We start from the raw sequence: 17,671 nt of genomic DNA, 5'->3' as shown, positions 1-17,671 counted from the left end.
AATGACCTCACCGCTGCCATGCACAGGTGAGCAATACCTATTGAACAGGTGTGAGCGCCATGAGTGATGTGTGTATGGTGTTGGTAGTAGTCGTTAATGTAGAAGAAAGAGTAATTAAGAGAAGGAAATAGATTGAAAAAGAAAGAACTACAACAGCACTCTTCGACATCGCGACGTCGACCGATATCCCTCCTCCCACATTATTAAATCATTATACATACTTGTACCAAGTTTCATTTAAATCCCCTCAGCTGTTTTCTCGTATCACATTTCTTACCTGACAGTCACAGAATTTTTACTGAACAAGGACCTTTGACCTCTTGAAACCATAATCTCAGTCAGTTCATTTTTCAAAATTATACATTACACAAACTATTTTGCAATTCGCGCTTCGGGAAAGCTCTTCCGTGATGTCAGAGTGAGACGTCACGGCATTAATTATCATACATGTCTGTATACATTGCGTGTGGATGTATGCATCTCTGCCTATCCCCATCTCTCCATGTCCTGCACCCTCACCCCGCCCCCCCACCCCCCATCCATGTATCTGTCTTCCACCATCCCAATCTCTGTCTCTGTCCCCCTGCCCCCTCCACCGCGTCCCCCATATGTTTCTGTCTCGGCTACAACTTTTTTTTTCTTTTTTTCTTAACCATTTGAGCTTTCAATCAAAGTTTTAATTAACCCTTATGAGAATATGGATAAAATTATTAATAAATTTTATTTATTTTCAGCTGTTGTTTTCATCAAGTTTAGTCCTCGTACAAAGCGGACCCGGACGGGTTTTCAATTTTGAGATTTTTTTTTTTCATTCGGTCCTTATATTGATACCGGAGGGTTGAGAAAGTCACAGGTATTGCAACGACTGGGCACGCATTTGAACGTGGTGGGAGATTGGAAGCTCCTCCACCTTAAACGAGAAAATTTGGAAAAATTTGGTCGAACATTTTCTATTCCAAACCCCCCACCCCTTTCTTTTCATTTTGGCAAAACAGAAAAGCTCTGGGATGTCTGAGAACTCAACAATTTAACGTGCAGCAAAACAAACAAACATGCATTACATGCACTGCCACTGCAGAGCCAGCAGGAAATATTACCGGAAGTTCTTCATCTTTTCTGAACTCGCGGAAGGTTTTCCGTTTTTCAGCATGACTCTGGATTGCTTCTTGAATTGCCTGCAAGGGACAAAAAAAAAATCTGGTCACATCCCAATTTATACACAGTAAACCCTTAAATATCACGGGTTTGAATATCGTGGGATTTCATTTTGCCCATTGCGGTTTTTGAGTTGAGACGAGTCATCGTTTGCGTCCGCACATAGCATTACCTCGCATTACGAGCCTTTTGTCCTTTCTCGTGCACCAGTTTTAATGGTGAAAAATATATTGAGTCATCGGATTAGATGGCAAGAGGTGCAAGTGCAGCATCTGTGGGCCGCCGTTACGGGATAAATGAATCGACTGTGCGGTAAATCCGTAAAAGAGAGTCAAATATCCTTGCACGTATTGCTGCCGGCATGCCGTGAAGCGCAAAAGGCTCATTGCAGTCACGTGATCCTCATATTGAAAGGATGGAAAAAGCACTTCACGTTTGGATCGAGGATCAAACACAGAAAAATAAAAAGTGCCTTTGAGTGGACCGCTTATACGGGATAAATTATGTGCACTTACAAACGTTTACGAGGCACCCGAGGCCGAAGACTCCAGTTCAACTCCGGCTATTCACTAGTGCCACACCGGCAAGGGCTGGTTTGAGAAATTCAAGAGGATTTGGCCTCAATCATGTAAAATTAGTTGGGGAAGCAGCATCGGCAAGACCATGATGCTGTGAAGAACTGCTTACCGCAGCTCATGGAACTAATGGAAGCGAAGGGATTTATGCCGGAGCAGGTTATTAATGCCGACGAGATGGGATTATTCTGGAAGAGGAAGCAATCTCATACCTTACTCTCCAAGAACGAAAGATCTGCTCCAGCGTCTTAGGTGGTGAAGGATCGGCTTACCAGCTCCCGATGATCCAACAGCCATCCCAAATTCCAATGTCCGCATCTTTCTAATCTCTACCCCCCCAACCCTCCCCACTATAACAGCATCATAATTATCATCATCCCAAGCTAAGTCTTGTGGTTTATGTTTTCGGCAGAGTACATAATAATGCCAGTTCTGTGAAAAGGTCTTTTCCAAAGGCAATGGGCACAAATCATAGCGGTTCCAGAGATAGTTAGTTTGTTATTACTCGTTTCAAAGAGTCCTTCCCTGATGTGCAATGGGTTTTATGGGTCAATATGCATAGTGTGGGATTAGGTAGATTTTCCCCCCCCAAACACAAATCTCGATCATACAACCAAACACAACCAAGCACACACAGCTAATTTGCATCGGCATGCCAAATCCAAGTTTGAATCATGTGCCACAATCCAGCAGGTACATCACTTCAACCTTCACCATATTTTACACACAAATGCTACAACGATCACACAACATCACAATGCCTTAATCACTCCAGGTCATTAAAACATCACACAAACATTCGCCATTGCTCGACAACCACAATGCCTCAACCACAATCACCACACAGATGCCCACAGCCACCTTTGAATGGCACGATGCACCAGTGACAGACATCTCAGACCTGGACATTCAAATGCCTGTAACTCGGAGTGTAAATATGCACCAATCACCATTTAAAATCTTGTGCGAAAACCTGGCACTCCACTTGCTCGAGTCCCCATTGGTCGTCCAGCGCATATTTGGGCTCGGAAGGTGCAGCCGAAGACACCAGCGCCACGTTAAGTGCGGAGGTCCGTGGCATGTGTCATCTGGGAGGTTATGCCAGCCAGAATGTTCATGACTGTGGCTTCGTGTGGATGGTGGAGCCAATGGAAGAATCATGTATGCACCAATGGGTGCATTGTAAGTCCTGGTCACCCTGCCTAGCAACCCATTTGATCCACAATAAAGCTCTGCCTCCGCCAAGTAACTATTTAAGCCATGCGTTGCACAAGCGAGAGAACTCTTATCCAACCAAGATATTGTAGTTTTGTATTTTTAATCAATTTTCTGAAATTTGCAGAATTTTTTTCCACTTGGAAGTTGTGGGTTACAATGTATAAATAAAAGGTGGGAAAAAGTCCGATTTAATGCAATTTAATTCCAGGCTACAAGGAAACAAAAGATGAAAATTTGGAAAGGGGGTGGAGACTCTCGGCACTATAATTAGTATCGGGTTTGCTCTTCACCTTCTCTTTGCTTACCTGCATCGCTGTCTTTTGGCGTACCTCACAACTATTTATGTCTCTGCTATACGTATCTCCCTTGTGGAGGAAAAAAAACCCCTCATCTTCACTGTGCCACATACCTTTCTTTAATAATAAATTCCCTGTTATTGCAATGCAACCAGCTCGTAGTGTCCTTTCCTCCATTGATCCAGCATAATCCGCATGTATTGTTAGCTGGAAAGTGTTACCCCCACCGATTGGCGATGCACGTTAGCCGACGCATACTTGGCAGCTCCACTCGGCTGCACCTGATTGAATGAGTAAGATAAGGCAAGTACGCATCGAGGGCATGAGCCCCCGTTGATTCTGCCAATCCACCAGAAACGGTAACGCATGAAGTAGTGAGAACCCTTCCAGGGTTGGTGGTACCAATCGGTGTTGGTGGTTCATTCGCAACCTGCTGGGCTGTCGAATTTTCCACGGCACATCGGCCGACAGGACCGCCATTCGGGAGGAACCAGAGCGCTTCCCCTCATGGTGAACCCTGAACCCGGGTCTGCAACAATATTCTTACGCTCGCCCACCTCGCCGTTTTGGGATAAATTTGAAAGTAAACGTCTTGTGATATTGTTTATTTTATTTACATGTTTATTTCAATGTTACCACGCTATATATACACCAGCAGAGTACCTGCTCTATGGGCGATCTTGTTCCAAGCATGCAACACGTTCTGATGCATACGTTTATTTTAGCAGTGTACAAGCAACTGACAGCTCTGTATCGACCAAAAAATAAAAACAAAATTAAAAAAAACCCTGGGTTACCTGCATGAAACAGAAACATACCTTCTGCTTACAATTCAAAATACCTCACTGTACAGGAAAACGTGGGGACAGGAATATTACAATGTAAATGCTGGATACTTGCAATGTCCTCCCCCACCTGGAGGCGGCGCTACATGATACACCAACACAGAGAATATCTCTCTCTGAAGTCTGAATGTAATTGTCCCAGAACTGGAGAAGTTGCACGTGACACACACACACACACACACACACACACACACACACACACACACACACACACACACACACACACACACACACACACACACACACACACACACACTTATGTAAATTATGTTAATTTCTGGCTGCCACCCACCTTCTCTATATTTTCTCGAAGTCCAGGAACTGAAAAGCCCTTTTCCCAGAAACATAACCCCCACGATATTTGAGGGTTTAGTGTGTGAGTTTTATATATATATTTATATATATATATATATATATATATATATATATATATATATATATATATATATATATATATATATATATATATATATATATATATATATATATATATATATATATATATACACATATACACAAGAGGCGCCGCGAGGAGGATTGATGTAAGGGCCACATCAGCCATTTTGGAGTTATTGCCATATAACACTATTTTAACCCTTCCCCTATCATCATCATATCATTAAAAAATGTTGCTTACATCACTCCTCCTCACCGAGGCCTCATACATACATACACACATATATAAATAATATCTTCCATGCAGTATTCAGGTAATCAGCAATTTTTACATTTCCGTTACACAAGTTATAAAGGGGTAAAGAGGAAGGATTGGTCAGTTTCCTTGAATCCAACTTACAAAAACAGTAACAGAAAATTAAAAGTTAGTTCGTGTCCAGTTTTTTTTTTTTTTTTTTTTTTTTTTTTTTTTTTTTTTTTTGTATACCTTGGTCGAGGCTCGTATGAGAGCTAACACACAACTCACAGCAAGGAGGCATGAGACAAGAGGGGCGGGAGTGGAAGGGACAAAACATTGGGGAACAGACACAGGTGAACTGTGGAAGGGGGAGGGATGGGGATGGGACGGGGAACATGGCGAGGGGAAGATGGACATTAAAGGGACTTTCAGGAAGGAAAGCAGGAGAATTGAAGGAAGTGGGCTTGGGTGGATTATCGGGGTAGAAAAGATCGAGGATTTGGATGGGGGAAGATAAGAGGTGGTGGTGAACAGCTGTTTTGAAAGCCTGGAGGGAAGAATGGGAAAGAATAGAGTGAGGAAGTTTATTCCAAAGGCGGGAAAAAAGAGGAATGAAAGAGTGAAGATGAGCAGTGATTCGTGATTTTGGTAGTTTTACCAGAAGGGGGTTGTTGGCGGACCTTGAGCGCCCTGTGGAAATGTGGTTGGGACAAATCACAGAGAGGGCAGGGGGGGCAAGGCTGGAGAGGAGTCGGTAGAAGACAGAAAGACCACCGACCAACCTGCGGTGATTGAGTGAGAGGCCCAAAGACTCAGCTTCATTGCGGGAGATGCCGATGATCTTAAATGCCCTGGTTTCGACAGCGTGAAGTCGAGAAAGGTGGGGGGCAGGAGCACCAGCCCAGAGGGGAGAGCAGTACTCCATCAGGCTACGGACAAAAGCTTTGTAAGTGGTCAGGAGCTCAAGAGGGCCGAGGAAGGACTTTGCACGACGGAGGATTCCCAGTCGGCGACTGGCTTTTGAGGCAAGGTTGGAAATGTGACTTTCCCAGGAAAGGTCATGGCAGATAGTGAGACCCAGAAGCTTGAAAGAAAAGACTTCTTCCAGAGGATTGTTGAGAAAGTGGATGGGGGGGTTTGTAAACGGTCCTTTCGAAGAGACATAGTGAGTGTGAGATTTGTCTGGATTGAAAGACATGTTCCACGTGTTGGACCAGTTTGTGATTTTATCCAGATCTGCAGTGAGCGAAGAAGCTGCTGCTTGCCGGTCTGAGGGATGACAGATGGTACGGCAGAGGGTGGAGTCATCGGCAAAGAGAAATAGAGGATTTTCCAGAGAGTCCGAGAGATCATTGATGAAAACCAGAAAAAGAACAGGGCCCAGAACGCTACCTTGAGGAACTCCAGCCTGCACAGGAAGAGGGGATGAAAGAACTCCATTTAGGGCCACACGTTGACTGCGACAGGAGAGGAAGTTCTGCGAGCCATGAGTGGAGATGGCCTTGAATACCATGGGAAGAGAGTTTGGTGAGTAGGGCAGGGTGCCAGACTGTGTCAAAAGCACGTGATATGTCCAGGGATACGGCTCGGATTTCCTGTCTGGCATTGAGGACCTCCATCCATTGATGGGAGAGCAGTAGCAGCATATCTAGGGTAGAGTGACCTGGTCTGAAACCAAATTGATGATTGGAAATCAAGCCATTGGAGAAGAGGAAGGATTTCATGTCTGAAGCGATGATGGATTCCATAACCTTGCTGATGATTGGGAGAAGGCTGATTGGTCTATAGTTACAGGGATCTGTTTTTGCACCTTTTTATGCAGGGCAGTGATGTTAGCAGATTTCCAAGCAGATGGCAGATGACCTTGGGAAAATGAGAGGGTGAATAGAACAGAGAGAGGGTGAGCAAGAGCAGAAGAGCAGGCTTTGAGGACACGTGGGCTGATGCCGTCTGGACCGGTTGCAGAATCTGACTCGAGGTTTGAAAGCAAGCTCTCCACCTTGTCAGGAGAAAAGGATACAGAGTCCAGGGACAGTTGGGTGCGACTGGGTAAAGTGGGTAGAGATAGTGATGGGTTTGGGACACAAGATTTAGCTGCAAACACCGAGTTTAGACATTCAGCTTTATCACGTGTGGAATCAGCAGTGCGGCCATTTGAGGTAAGGGAGGGGATGGAGGGGGAACATACACCAGAAACAGATTTGATTAAACGCCACCAGGATTTTGAGGAGGGAGAGAGGTTTGAGAGTTCAGACTTGAGATGAGAAAGATGTTGTTTTCTGGCTCTCCTGAGGGTAGCTACACACTTGTTCCGAGCTTTGTGGAAAGAACTGAGATTGCTCCTCAGTTGGGTTTGCTTTCCATGAGGCAAAGGCAAGTTGTTTCAGGACAACTGCCTCGCCACAAGCTTCAGTAAACCAAGGGCGGGAGGAAGGGTAAGACAACTGAACACGAGAGGGGATAAATCTGTGCATGAGGGAGAGCAAGTTTCTTTGAAAGAATTCCCAGGATGAGTTGATGTTTGAGAAAGTAGCGATAGGAGACCAGTCTGTAAGTTTGATGGCTGCTCGGAGACCCTGCCAGTCGGCTTGAGTGAAATGCCAGACTCGACGGCGGTGAGGTGGTTCTCTGATAACAGCCAGAGAGATGTCCACTTTAACAAGGACGTGGTCAGAAAAACCAATTGGAGCGAAGGAAGAGCAGCAGATATTGTCAGGGAAATTTGTCAAAATCAGATCCAGAAGAGATGGAGTACCATTGGTTGAGATCCGGGTCGGGAAGTTGACCGATTGAGTCAGTCCCAATGAGTCACAGAAAGCTTTTGTTGATGTCCCATGGCAGGTGAGAGAGGTACCCACACCTAGCCAACTGGCGTGATGACAATTGAAGTCGCCACATAAGAGGAAGAGAGAGTTTGGATGAGAAGATAGAAGATGGTCCATGTTTTCGGAGAGTGAGGTGTAGATGGAGTCATCACTGTTCGGTGGACGGTACAGTACACATATAAACATGAGGTGGGAGTGGAGGGGAAGCCGAAGCCAGAGGTATTCCGGGGGGGGGGGGGGAGTGAGAGCGGGGGAGGGAGAGGGAGGAATAGAGTCTTTGATGAAGAGAGCAACACCTCCACCAGGACGAGGCTCAGGTCTGTCATACCGTAAGAGGGAGTAACCAGGGAGAGATACTTGGGAGTCAGACACGTCTTGGGAGAGGAAAGTTTCTGTTAGGCAGATAATGTCTGGTTTGTCAGTGGCAACCTGCATGGAAAGATCTGAAAGGTTTGAGCGAAGGCCCCGGATATTTGAGGTCCACACTTTTAATGAAGAGGTAGGGGAGGAGGATTTGGGTGCAGGAGGTGGAGGGGCGGGGGAGGGTAGGACGAGGGACGAGGGGGGAGGTAAGGAGGGTTGCTGAAGGAGTGTGGGGTATTGCAGAATAGCGAGGGGAGGGGGCCGAATGAGGAGGGAGAAAAAGGCTCTGTGGTGCTGGGAGAGAGGGGGACAAGAGACAAGGAAGATGGCAGTTGAGTATTTGAGGAGGTGGAGTGAAGAGATGGAGGTGAGAGGGCAGTGGAGGGAGGCAGGTTGGTGGATGAGAGGGGGGCAACTTAGAGAAGGAAGAGTGAGGGGGATGAAAGGTGGGAGAAAGGTGAGGGGGGAATTTTTGAAAGAGGTGAGAGGGAGGCTTGGAGGGAGAAGAGTGGGATGGTTGCTTTGAGAGTGAGAGTGAGGGGTGAGGGGGTGAGTTGGCACTGAAGTTGGAAAAAAGAATGGTTGATGGAAAGCGAGCATCCATGGCAAACTGTGGTTTTTAAAAGTTTTAGGTCAGAGATGCGATTTAACACAATTCTTGATGGATGCAATGAAGGCGAATTCAGAGCATGGAGAGAAGAAGCGCTGTAATAGTTGGATTTTTTAGGCAAGGAATGAAGGAGAGGTCGAAATGAAAGCAGTCTGTTGAAATAGCAGAAGAGTAGTGCATTGTGAAACAGTAAAGAGTACCACATGTGAGAGAGAGGAAGATGAAGCATCATAAGATCGTTTTTGTTGTTAATATTAATGTATGAGAGAGTTCAACAGATTAGGTCATGGAAATGTAAAAAAAAAAAAAGAAATCGAGGAAGACGAGGAGGAAGTTAAGAGGAAGAAGAAGTAGCAGAATCGGGAGAAGGTGAGCGTGTTGTTGTTGTTGTTGTTGGGTATTTTTTTTTATTATTTATTTATTTATTTATTTATTTATTTATTTATTTATTTATTTATTTATTTATTTTTTTTTTTTTTTTTTTTTTGAGATAAGAAAGAGATTAGTTGGGAGAATGGGGGATGTTTGGAAAGTGGGGAGGATGAAAATTGAAGGTAATGGGGAGGATAGAAATTGAAGGTAATGGGGAGAAAAAACAAACAAACAAACAAAAAAACGATCGAACACCAAGTGGAACCGGTAGGCCTCAAGCCTAGGACTAGGCCTCAAACACCAGGTAAGAACGTCGACATAAATACTCACAAAATAGCACGATTTTTGAAACAAAACCGAACTAGGAACACACATTAACATGTAGGTGAGAAAATTAAACAGTTAAAACGGGACAAATAACAACCGGAACTTAACTTTGAGAATGTCAGCAGGGAGCCCCGAAGGAGACCTCTTGCCGCTCAAAACCGGAACCGGAAGTGAACCAAATCACATAACCATTAAGTATTTCACCATACAACACACTACATTAATTTATTAACGAGTATCCATGGTACGGACTAATGCTCTTCCACAAAGAAATGCAAGTGTGGGTGGGGGGGGGGGGGATAGGGTGTTATTAAACTGTCAGAAAAATGCTCATGTGAAAGGTATTTTAAAAGAAAACCCACCTCGACCCATTCTTCCTTCTCTTTTACAGTCCTGCAATAAAAAACAAAATAATTAATGAAACAATGTATCGGTTGGAGGGGAGGAACAACATAGTTACTCACAGGGTGAAAGGATTTGGGGTCGGGAGATGAAGATTTTTTTTTATTCTTAAAAACTCATAAAGATACTTTTATTGTAGCTCAGCCAACCTTCCGCAAAGTTCCAAAACTCTTTGTGTTCCACTGACTTGGAAAGTCGTAACGATTCCATCATTATTCAAATCGGTAACCTGAAAAATAGAACAGAAAATAAATAAATAATAAAAAGTATCAATTCTTTTTGAGAAGCATGTTCACTCAACTATGACGTCCCGCGAATCCTTATCGACCACAGATATGCAAACTGCATACGAGTGCAGTATTCGCTACAAAAGACACACACCATCATTCCTTCAACGTCGAGGCGCGTTCGCACGGTGAACTTCTGTCCTTTGAGGCGCAACTTGGGTACACAGTAGAGCAGCATGTTCCTGAACTATTGGGGGTGGGGGGGAGATGATGGGGTAAGGAAATGAGACATGCCAATTAGTCCTGCTGTCTTGTCCATCGACATTTGGTTTTCACGTCAACAACTAAACCTTTAGACGGAAAATGCAAGAATAAAATTATATAAATATATATGCAGTACTCTGAACATACTATTCACTCCATGTAATATATGACGTTGTAGTTTCCTTTAAAATGGATGAGCTCGTAATCACCCATCCCAACTGTTTCTCTCACTTGCGGCGACTTCAACCGTCACATGCCAGCTGCCTGGGTGTTGGTTCAGCAACAACCAGCCGTGACATTGCGGAAAAGGCCCTCTTCAACCGCTTGGGTTTGACTCGATCTGTAAACTTCCCAACCTGGATTTTTCATACTAGTACATCCTCCTTCCTGGACCGAGTAATGACCAACTTCCCATCCAATATCTCTTGTTCTTCTGCCCCTGTAGGCTCTTCCGGCCACTTTCTTGTCAAGGCCCATATATCTGACTATTGCAAAGGATCAACCTCAACGATGCAGAATATGGATGTTTGCACCGGCCAACTGGCTGGGTCTTCAACCTGCACCCTCACAAAAGGATTGGACCACCATTTCCACAGCACCTGATGGGGGGAAAAAAAATAAAATAAAACAACTTTCACAAGAGTCTACTTTTTCTTATGCAGCGGTTATCCCATCTCATCGCTGACTTTCCTATCCATCCTCGAGACCAGGAGTGGGCAAAATATGACCCGGGCGCCGGATCCAGACCCCCGTGACTTCCAGACCAGACTACATGTCTGACGAAGAGAAAGCCAGACAATTGCATGAAATGGTTGCTCGAATGGAAAAAATAATAATAGAAAAACAGCGTGCAAACTTCCTGATTAGGATTATTTTTACCCTCACCAGAGGAGAGGGTATTGCATTTGGGTCTGTTTGTCCACACAGAACTTTCATGGTTTTTTTGTTTGTTTTTTTTGTTTTTCTCGGCAACAGCTTGTCAAATCGAGACAAAATTTTCACCTTCAGTTCCACTACCCATGTTGAATGTTTGAATGATAACTGACATTATAGGTCACGTGGTGTGGCAGCCATGTTGGAGAAGAAAAAAAAAGAAAAAAATAAAAAAATAAAAACTTTGGACCTCTATCTCTGAAACCGCACCAAGGAAAAAAAATTGAAACTTAGCACATGGCACGTCATAATTGCATAATATGTAGAACACTACATCCGACAAGCATGAAAAATTTTGAGGGTCGTATATGCCCAATGTTAGCTTCATGGTTTGGGTGCCAGGTTTGGGATCCGAGTGTTCCGAGTTCAAATCCTGCTTGACCATTGAATAAATAACAGGTGGGGTTGACTCAGCCTGTCATCCTTCCAAGGTCAGCAAAATGAGTTCCAGCTTGCTGGGATGATCGAGCCATTCGAGTATTCTGCGTCGGAGTGGCGACCCATCCAGGATTGTGCCCAATAGCCCAGGAGACTGCTTTGGCAGCACCGACGCTCTGTACAGAGTATAGTCCCAATAGATGGATGGATGGATCTCGGGATAAATTGGTCAACAGAAAGAAAAAAAAAATCATAATAATAATAATAATAATAATAATGATGATGCCCTCAGCCATGTGGTTTGGCAGCCATATTGCATTTCCCTGAAAACCAAAAAAATAAAATAAAATAAATCTTCTCCAGAACAGCTGGACAGACCGAGGGGAAACTTCAGACAAATGTTTCCCAAGTTTAAGGAATCATTGATGAGTCACATGGTTTGGCAGCCATATTGGATTGAAGAAAAATATTAAATAATGTTTTCTCTTCAACCGGTTAATCAATCGACATGAAACTTCACAATGATGATTTAGTAGGGACGGGGAATACATGTTTAAAATTTCAACTTGATCAGACACATGGTCTGGTAGTCAGAATTTTTTTTTTTTCATCTGGGTTTGTTTTTTGCTTCATTTTTTTTTTTTTACAGCACAGCGATATAACATCGCACTGTTATATAATTGGCTACTCTGTCCTGTGTCTTCTGGCCGCATACGTCCCTTAGATCTGAGGGCTATAAACAGAAATTTGTCCAACGTCACAACTCTTCCCATCATGCATGCTAATTCACCGTGTCTACATTTAAATTTTATAACTGCAAAATTGTTTCATCATTCTTAACCTTTTACTGCCCCCAGCCGCGCGATATCGAAGTATTCGCTTCTTGTTTATAATTATGAATCAGGCTCACTTAACTGTGCCTGGATGGGTTTGAGGGTGGAGGAGGAGCCACTGAAGGGCATATCCTATCCTAGCTCCCCCTGATGACTTCTTTGCTTTTTCGGGTTCCTTCTGATGATATGACTCCAATGCAGGGCTGTACCTATTTGGTCTTCCATTTGATTTGAATTGAATTTATTTTAATCCCATTCTGAATAAAATTGAATCATAATAATAATGAAAAAACGTCATGGGTCAGGGTCAGGTGTCCGATTAAAGCGGGGTTGCATCAAAGTGGGACGTCTTGGTACCCGGTTATCACTGCCAGTTCCAATTATGTCTCCGATTAATTACGTCACAAACAAGTCCTGGCGAGGGTCTGCAAGCTCCGATTGCTCTTTTTCATGTTTATTTAGTTTTCCCAATGGGGATATTTAATTTAGTTTTTTATTTCATTTTTTTTTTTTTTAATTTGTTGTGTTCATGAACCCGTGAGGGGGATCGGGTGAAGCTTCTATTTCTTTTCTCCATTTTATCGTGTCGTTAGCGATCTCATTCTGCAATAAAGCCAGTCTTCTGAATGGAAAACCCTAATTTCCAGTCTCCTATCTGGTTGCTTCCGGACACACACACACACACACACACACACACACACACACACACACACACACACACACACACACACACACACACACACACACACACACACACAGTGTGTGACAGACATAGTCAAAGACAACATTGAATGAGTATATTCTGCACTTTAACTTTTAAAAACTTTAACAGACGTTTCAGCAATCTGTCAAAAAACAAACTTACGAGTCACTTCTCTGTGATTATCAAGCGAAAATGTCTTAACGCATTAAAAACTTTAATGGCACAAAGGCCTAGGTCACATTTGCCACGGCGGTCGTGGGGTCTCCAAAATCTATGGCCACTAGCAATTATAGGGTGGCCACAGTATTCCCACGGTCACACAATGTAGCAGTCACATATGTTTTTATTTTTCGGGGAGCCGCACGGGGTATTTATAAATTGTGGAGACCGAAAACGTGGGGGGTGCCGTACGGTCTTTGATTTGATGTCACACGGTGACCTTAGGGCGTTCCTGCGGCGGCCATAGAATTTGCAAGGCAGATGCAAGGTGCCCGCAAGGTGCCCGCAGGGGGGCCCTCAGGCGAACATGCGGCCAGACGGACGGTAACGAGTGGGTTTTTTTTACCAGTTCTTTTTTTTTTTTTCGGCTTGTCGATTGCTACAGCGAACGTAGAAATGAAAAAAAGTTATAACTCCGCGTTATAATTCCACAGCGACCTTACGGCCTGTAAAATATAGCCAAACGGCGTAGGGCCACCCTGAGGCCACCTCAGAAACTCTGCGGCCGCCGCACGTTTGTCAATTCAGAGGGCGTACGGCCGCCGTAGAGCAAATGTGACTTCAGCCTTACTGTTCACGCATCATCAATTCGAAAATCATTTGTATGGTTCGGCAATTTTATTACAAAACACAAATGCGTCCCGCGATGGCACACCAAAATGAGCGTGCGGCCCACCAGTGAAAATCATTGCCCACCCCTGCTCTCGACCCAGGTAGAGTGCTCGACTGCATACGCCTCCCCACAGGATTCAGTTTGCTTACTCAGCTTGGAAAGCAAAGCCAACTGAGGGTAACATTTTTCCATTTTTCATCAGGCTTCAAACAACTGTGTCCGTCCTGAAGCAAGTCTGAAAATATTCTTACAAACCTCGAGACCGAACACTCAAACCACAAAATAATGGTGGAACCTCGTCAAGTCTCTCTCTGGTGTGCGTTTCCCTTCAATCCCACCCCTCACCACAAAGTCTAAATTCTGTGTTTGTCTCCAAATCTCATTAGCCCCCTTCATACTGAACTCTGTGTCCACAACAAAGAAGGTAAAGAAAGTTCTGTCTGACCTTGACCCTGCTTCGCAAATCCTTCTCTGCAGTTCTTGCTTCCCCCCCTTTGACCTATTCAGTCCGTCCTCCTTTGGCAGTCCGCAAATCAACCCAGAAGTCAGCAAACACCATTCCAGTCCACAAGAAGAGTGCAAAAACAGACCAGTGATCAAAGAAAGGGAATGGAATCCAAGCTCACTTCTGACGTCAGGTCTCCCGTTTTCAAACAGGACGATCTCTGACCATCATTTTAGATTCCATCCTCATCATTCAACTCTGGACATGCTTCATCTGGCATTTGCCACATTTTGCCATCCTGCTTTGCTTACCAAGCTCTCTGCCTGGTGGCATTGATGGCTGCCAAAATTCCTCAATTTCTGACTTCCTCCTCTCACAATCAACATCGCACTCTCCTTCCCTCTCCCCAGTGCAGTGCGATGTTTCGGACCGTGTCTTGTTCCTCATCTATATTAATGACCTCTCCGATTCTCTGGAAAAGCCTTTTCATTTTTGCAGACTCCTCCACATGGTGTCATATAATAACCCCCATCCCTCTGTCAAGCACATTGCAGCTGCACCACTCTCTGCCAATCTAAAATTGATTACATGCCGACCTGATAAATAGAATAATGTCCTTCAAACCATTGAAAATCTCACCGTCTGACCGCATCGCTCCAGAAGGACAGTCAAAATAACCCACCTGCTTCCATGGTTCACCACTGGAAGAGGTTCAGTCTCTTGAACTTCAAGACCTCATAATTAGCCACGAACTCTCTCTCGGGCTGACCACGCAGCAAAACTGGCCTCCAAAACCAACCTCCAAAACCAACCGCAGACTGGGCGTCTTCCGATGTCGATCCAAGTGTTTCCTTGGAATATCAGAGCTACTTGGTCGACGAGGCCTTTTTCTTTGTCCATAGATCAACGTAATACTGCTCTCCCCTGTAGGCTGGCACACAGCGATCACATCTGTGTCTCATGGATTCTGTGATCTCCAAAGCTCTCAAAAATTATTTGGAATCTCCGACGATGAGGCCAAAGTGCAAGGTCTGTTGCGCTCATATCAGACAGGTCGGTGGTCCGTTTTCTCCCATAAAATTCTCAAACATTGCTCCCTCGTTCCTCCAACCCTTCCTCGACTCCAGGATGCACACGTTCTTCCAGTAACCCTCTCCTAGTTAATTTTTACAAACTCTAGGGTGACTGAACACCGCAACTCCAACTTCCCATCTTAAAGAACCATTTTCCAGAGGCCGTTCTTTCCCACTCTTCCCTCCACGGCTTCAAGTAAGCTAGGCACTGCCACCTCGTGTCATCCCCCACCTTGACCCACAATCTTTATCAACTCACTCCTGGCCAAACTCCCTTCCCTCCCTCTCCGTTTATGCTGAATTTTTGTCCTGCTACTCAACTGTCAATTTAATCTTGTTCTTCCATGAGCCTCACCCTTATCGAGACAAACAAAAATTGGGTGGAAATATAATTTCTCATTGATTTGGTTTCAGAATGATTGAGGTCAAGGCAAAAATATTCATTTTCCACCAACCAGGAAGAGATGCCTTTCCATTCGTGTGCCATTCCTGGCAGAGAGCTTCAGAATTGGTCCTTCTTTGAGTAGCTCATTGCTCGGGTGCACGATGTCCTCCTCTCCACCAATCATCTCGTAAACGTCCAGCAGTTTGCGCTCCTTTTCCTGTGACAAATGCCAACGTGCACGAAAGCATTTCTAACTGCAAGTAATGCTGTATTTGCATAGATTCAGAACCAATCTCCACGGGCACAAACTTTTGCTTTTTACAAACAGATTATGCAATCTGATAGAACGCGTTCTTACCATCTTTTTAATGGCCACATTGGAATGGTCCGCAGCCTTGGAAATAATCTCCATCGCTTCTGTCGGTAAACAGAAAGTGGACAAAACGTGTTTTACTTCATCACGAGTTAGCAAATGGGATTCAATGCGAGTAATCAAAAATTCCCACGACAGTATGTCGACAAATTTAAGCGTCAAAGCACGCCGAGGGTCTCACCGTTACATCAAAGACAAATGGATGAGGAAAATATTTCATATTAAAATGAGAATTTAAATAAAAACTTGGAAACGCCACACTTTTGCTGTACTCCCAATTTCACTCCACTTCTTTCAGCGGTAGCTTTTGGCAAAAATTAAATTGCAGTTTCCCTGGTGCTGCCACCTGTGCTCGATCAACTTGCGAGGTCGGCGGTGTGGGCGACTTGGTGCTCCAATTGACCTCAAATTAACATGACCAGCAGAGTAGGCCTAACCACCCAATGGGTGATCTTGTTCCAAGCGTGCACGCGTTCTTCTGATGCATCCCTTTACTCGAGCGGTGTATTGGCAACAGACCGCTGCCGCGATGGCTTCCGAAAATAAATTAACCCAGGTTACGTATAGAAAGCAAAAACATGCATACTGCTTTTGTCCATATACCGGGCATAGTGGCGGGCACCTGTAATCCGGCTACTCGGAGGCTTGGGTTGGAGGATCGCTTGAGGACAGGAACTCTGCGCGAGGCCACGCTATAAGAGGGTGTAGGGCAGCCCGGAATTATGGCGAAACCCAATCCTTATCCCTGTGTCGTAAGAGGTGACCGGGGTTGCGTCAGGAAGGGCATCCGGCGTAAAACATGTGCCAAATCAGTATGCGAATCATAACGGATGATCCGCTGTGGCGACCCCTAACGGGAGCAGCCGAAAGAAGAAGAAGAGTGCTTACGTCCACATACAATTACATCGTAGTTATATGGCTCGGATAATTCCACTTGCACCTCCTCCACTCTCCCCTCCCCCAAAAGGAAGAAAAAAAAAGTTATTTTCCCAAAACTTGATGGAATACAACAAAACTCACACAGGTACAACTTCAAGGTGCCCTCGGTAATCTCTGAAAGCTTCAGCTTCTTCGGTCAAATTCTCTCAAGAGAAGTAGATGAAAAACGTACAACATACTTTCTTCAATTATATGGAGACCGTGGTGGTGACGGCATTCCCTGCTGTGATATTGCCAACGATATACCGTATCCATCGTCAGATGGAATACCGCACTGTCCATTCTGGTGTGGTGCGGCCGCCGATCGTCGGGAGTGTTTTTCCAGAGCACGAGGTTGTGATGCCTTGTTATCTGCTCAGCCTCTTGTACCACTTTGTCTATTGCAGTGTGTTATTGTGAGCAATGTACCAATTCAGCAGAACATTATTTAAATACACAGAACTAAATTTCCCATTTTGGTTGTTTTGCCATTTCCATTAATACCACTTTTTCCCCTACGTTAAGATTGTTTGCCAGAAACGTTTAAGAAAATGTGCGCGTGCGCGTGTAACTCCCCGTTGTCAGTGTGGTGCGTCGTCTTTTCTTACAAGAGGTTTATTCCTCTTGTATGCTGCTCCGTGAACCTTGCTTCCCATGCTCACACCTCTTAACCCAAGTTTTAAAA

The 17,671-nt window shown here is 44.5% G+C and overlaps 1 protein-coding gene across 4 annotated transcripts in view; it reads right to left on the bottom strand.

Moving 5' to 3' along the window:
• Positions 1-632: 632 nt before the first annotated feature.
• The window catches only part of LOC147019259 (uncharacterized), a 45,961-nt gene continuing 28,922 nt past the window's right edge, over positions 633-17,671 (bottom strand). Inside the window, exons 8-13 of one of the 4 annotated variants that reach the window (XM_085899592.1) lie at positions 16,054-16,112; positions 15,766-15,912; positions 10,004-10,096; positions 9,772-9,851; positions 9,583-9,613; positions 633-1,175 (exon numbers count right to left, since the gene is read on the bottom strand). In XM_085899592.1, the coding sequence (XP_085755718.1) occupies positions 1,020-1,175; positions 9,583-9,613; positions 9,772-9,851; positions 10,004-10,096; positions 15,766-15,912; positions 16,054-16,112 (566 nt within the window). In that variant the 3' untranslated portion in view covers positions 633-1,019. The remainder of the gene's footprint in view (positions 1,176-9,582; positions 9,614-9,771; positions 9,852-10,003; positions 10,097-15,765; positions 15,913-16,053; positions 16,113-17,671) is intronic. The other 3 variants (XM_085899591.1, XM_085899594.1, XM_085899595.1) reach the window with 3 other exon arrangements.

Source organism: Eptatretus burgeri, chromosome 10 (genome assembly GCF_056783735.1).
Source record: "Eptatretus burgeri isolate ZD-2024b chromosome 10, Ebu_testis_v1, whole genome shotgun sequence".
Taxonomy (NCBI): domain Eukaryota; kingdom Metazoa; phylum Chordata; class Myxini; order Myxiniformes; family Myxinidae; genus Eptatretus; species Eptatretus burgeri.
Note: the sequence above shows the minus strand (reverse complement) of the source record. Positions and strands in the feature narration are given on the sequence as shown.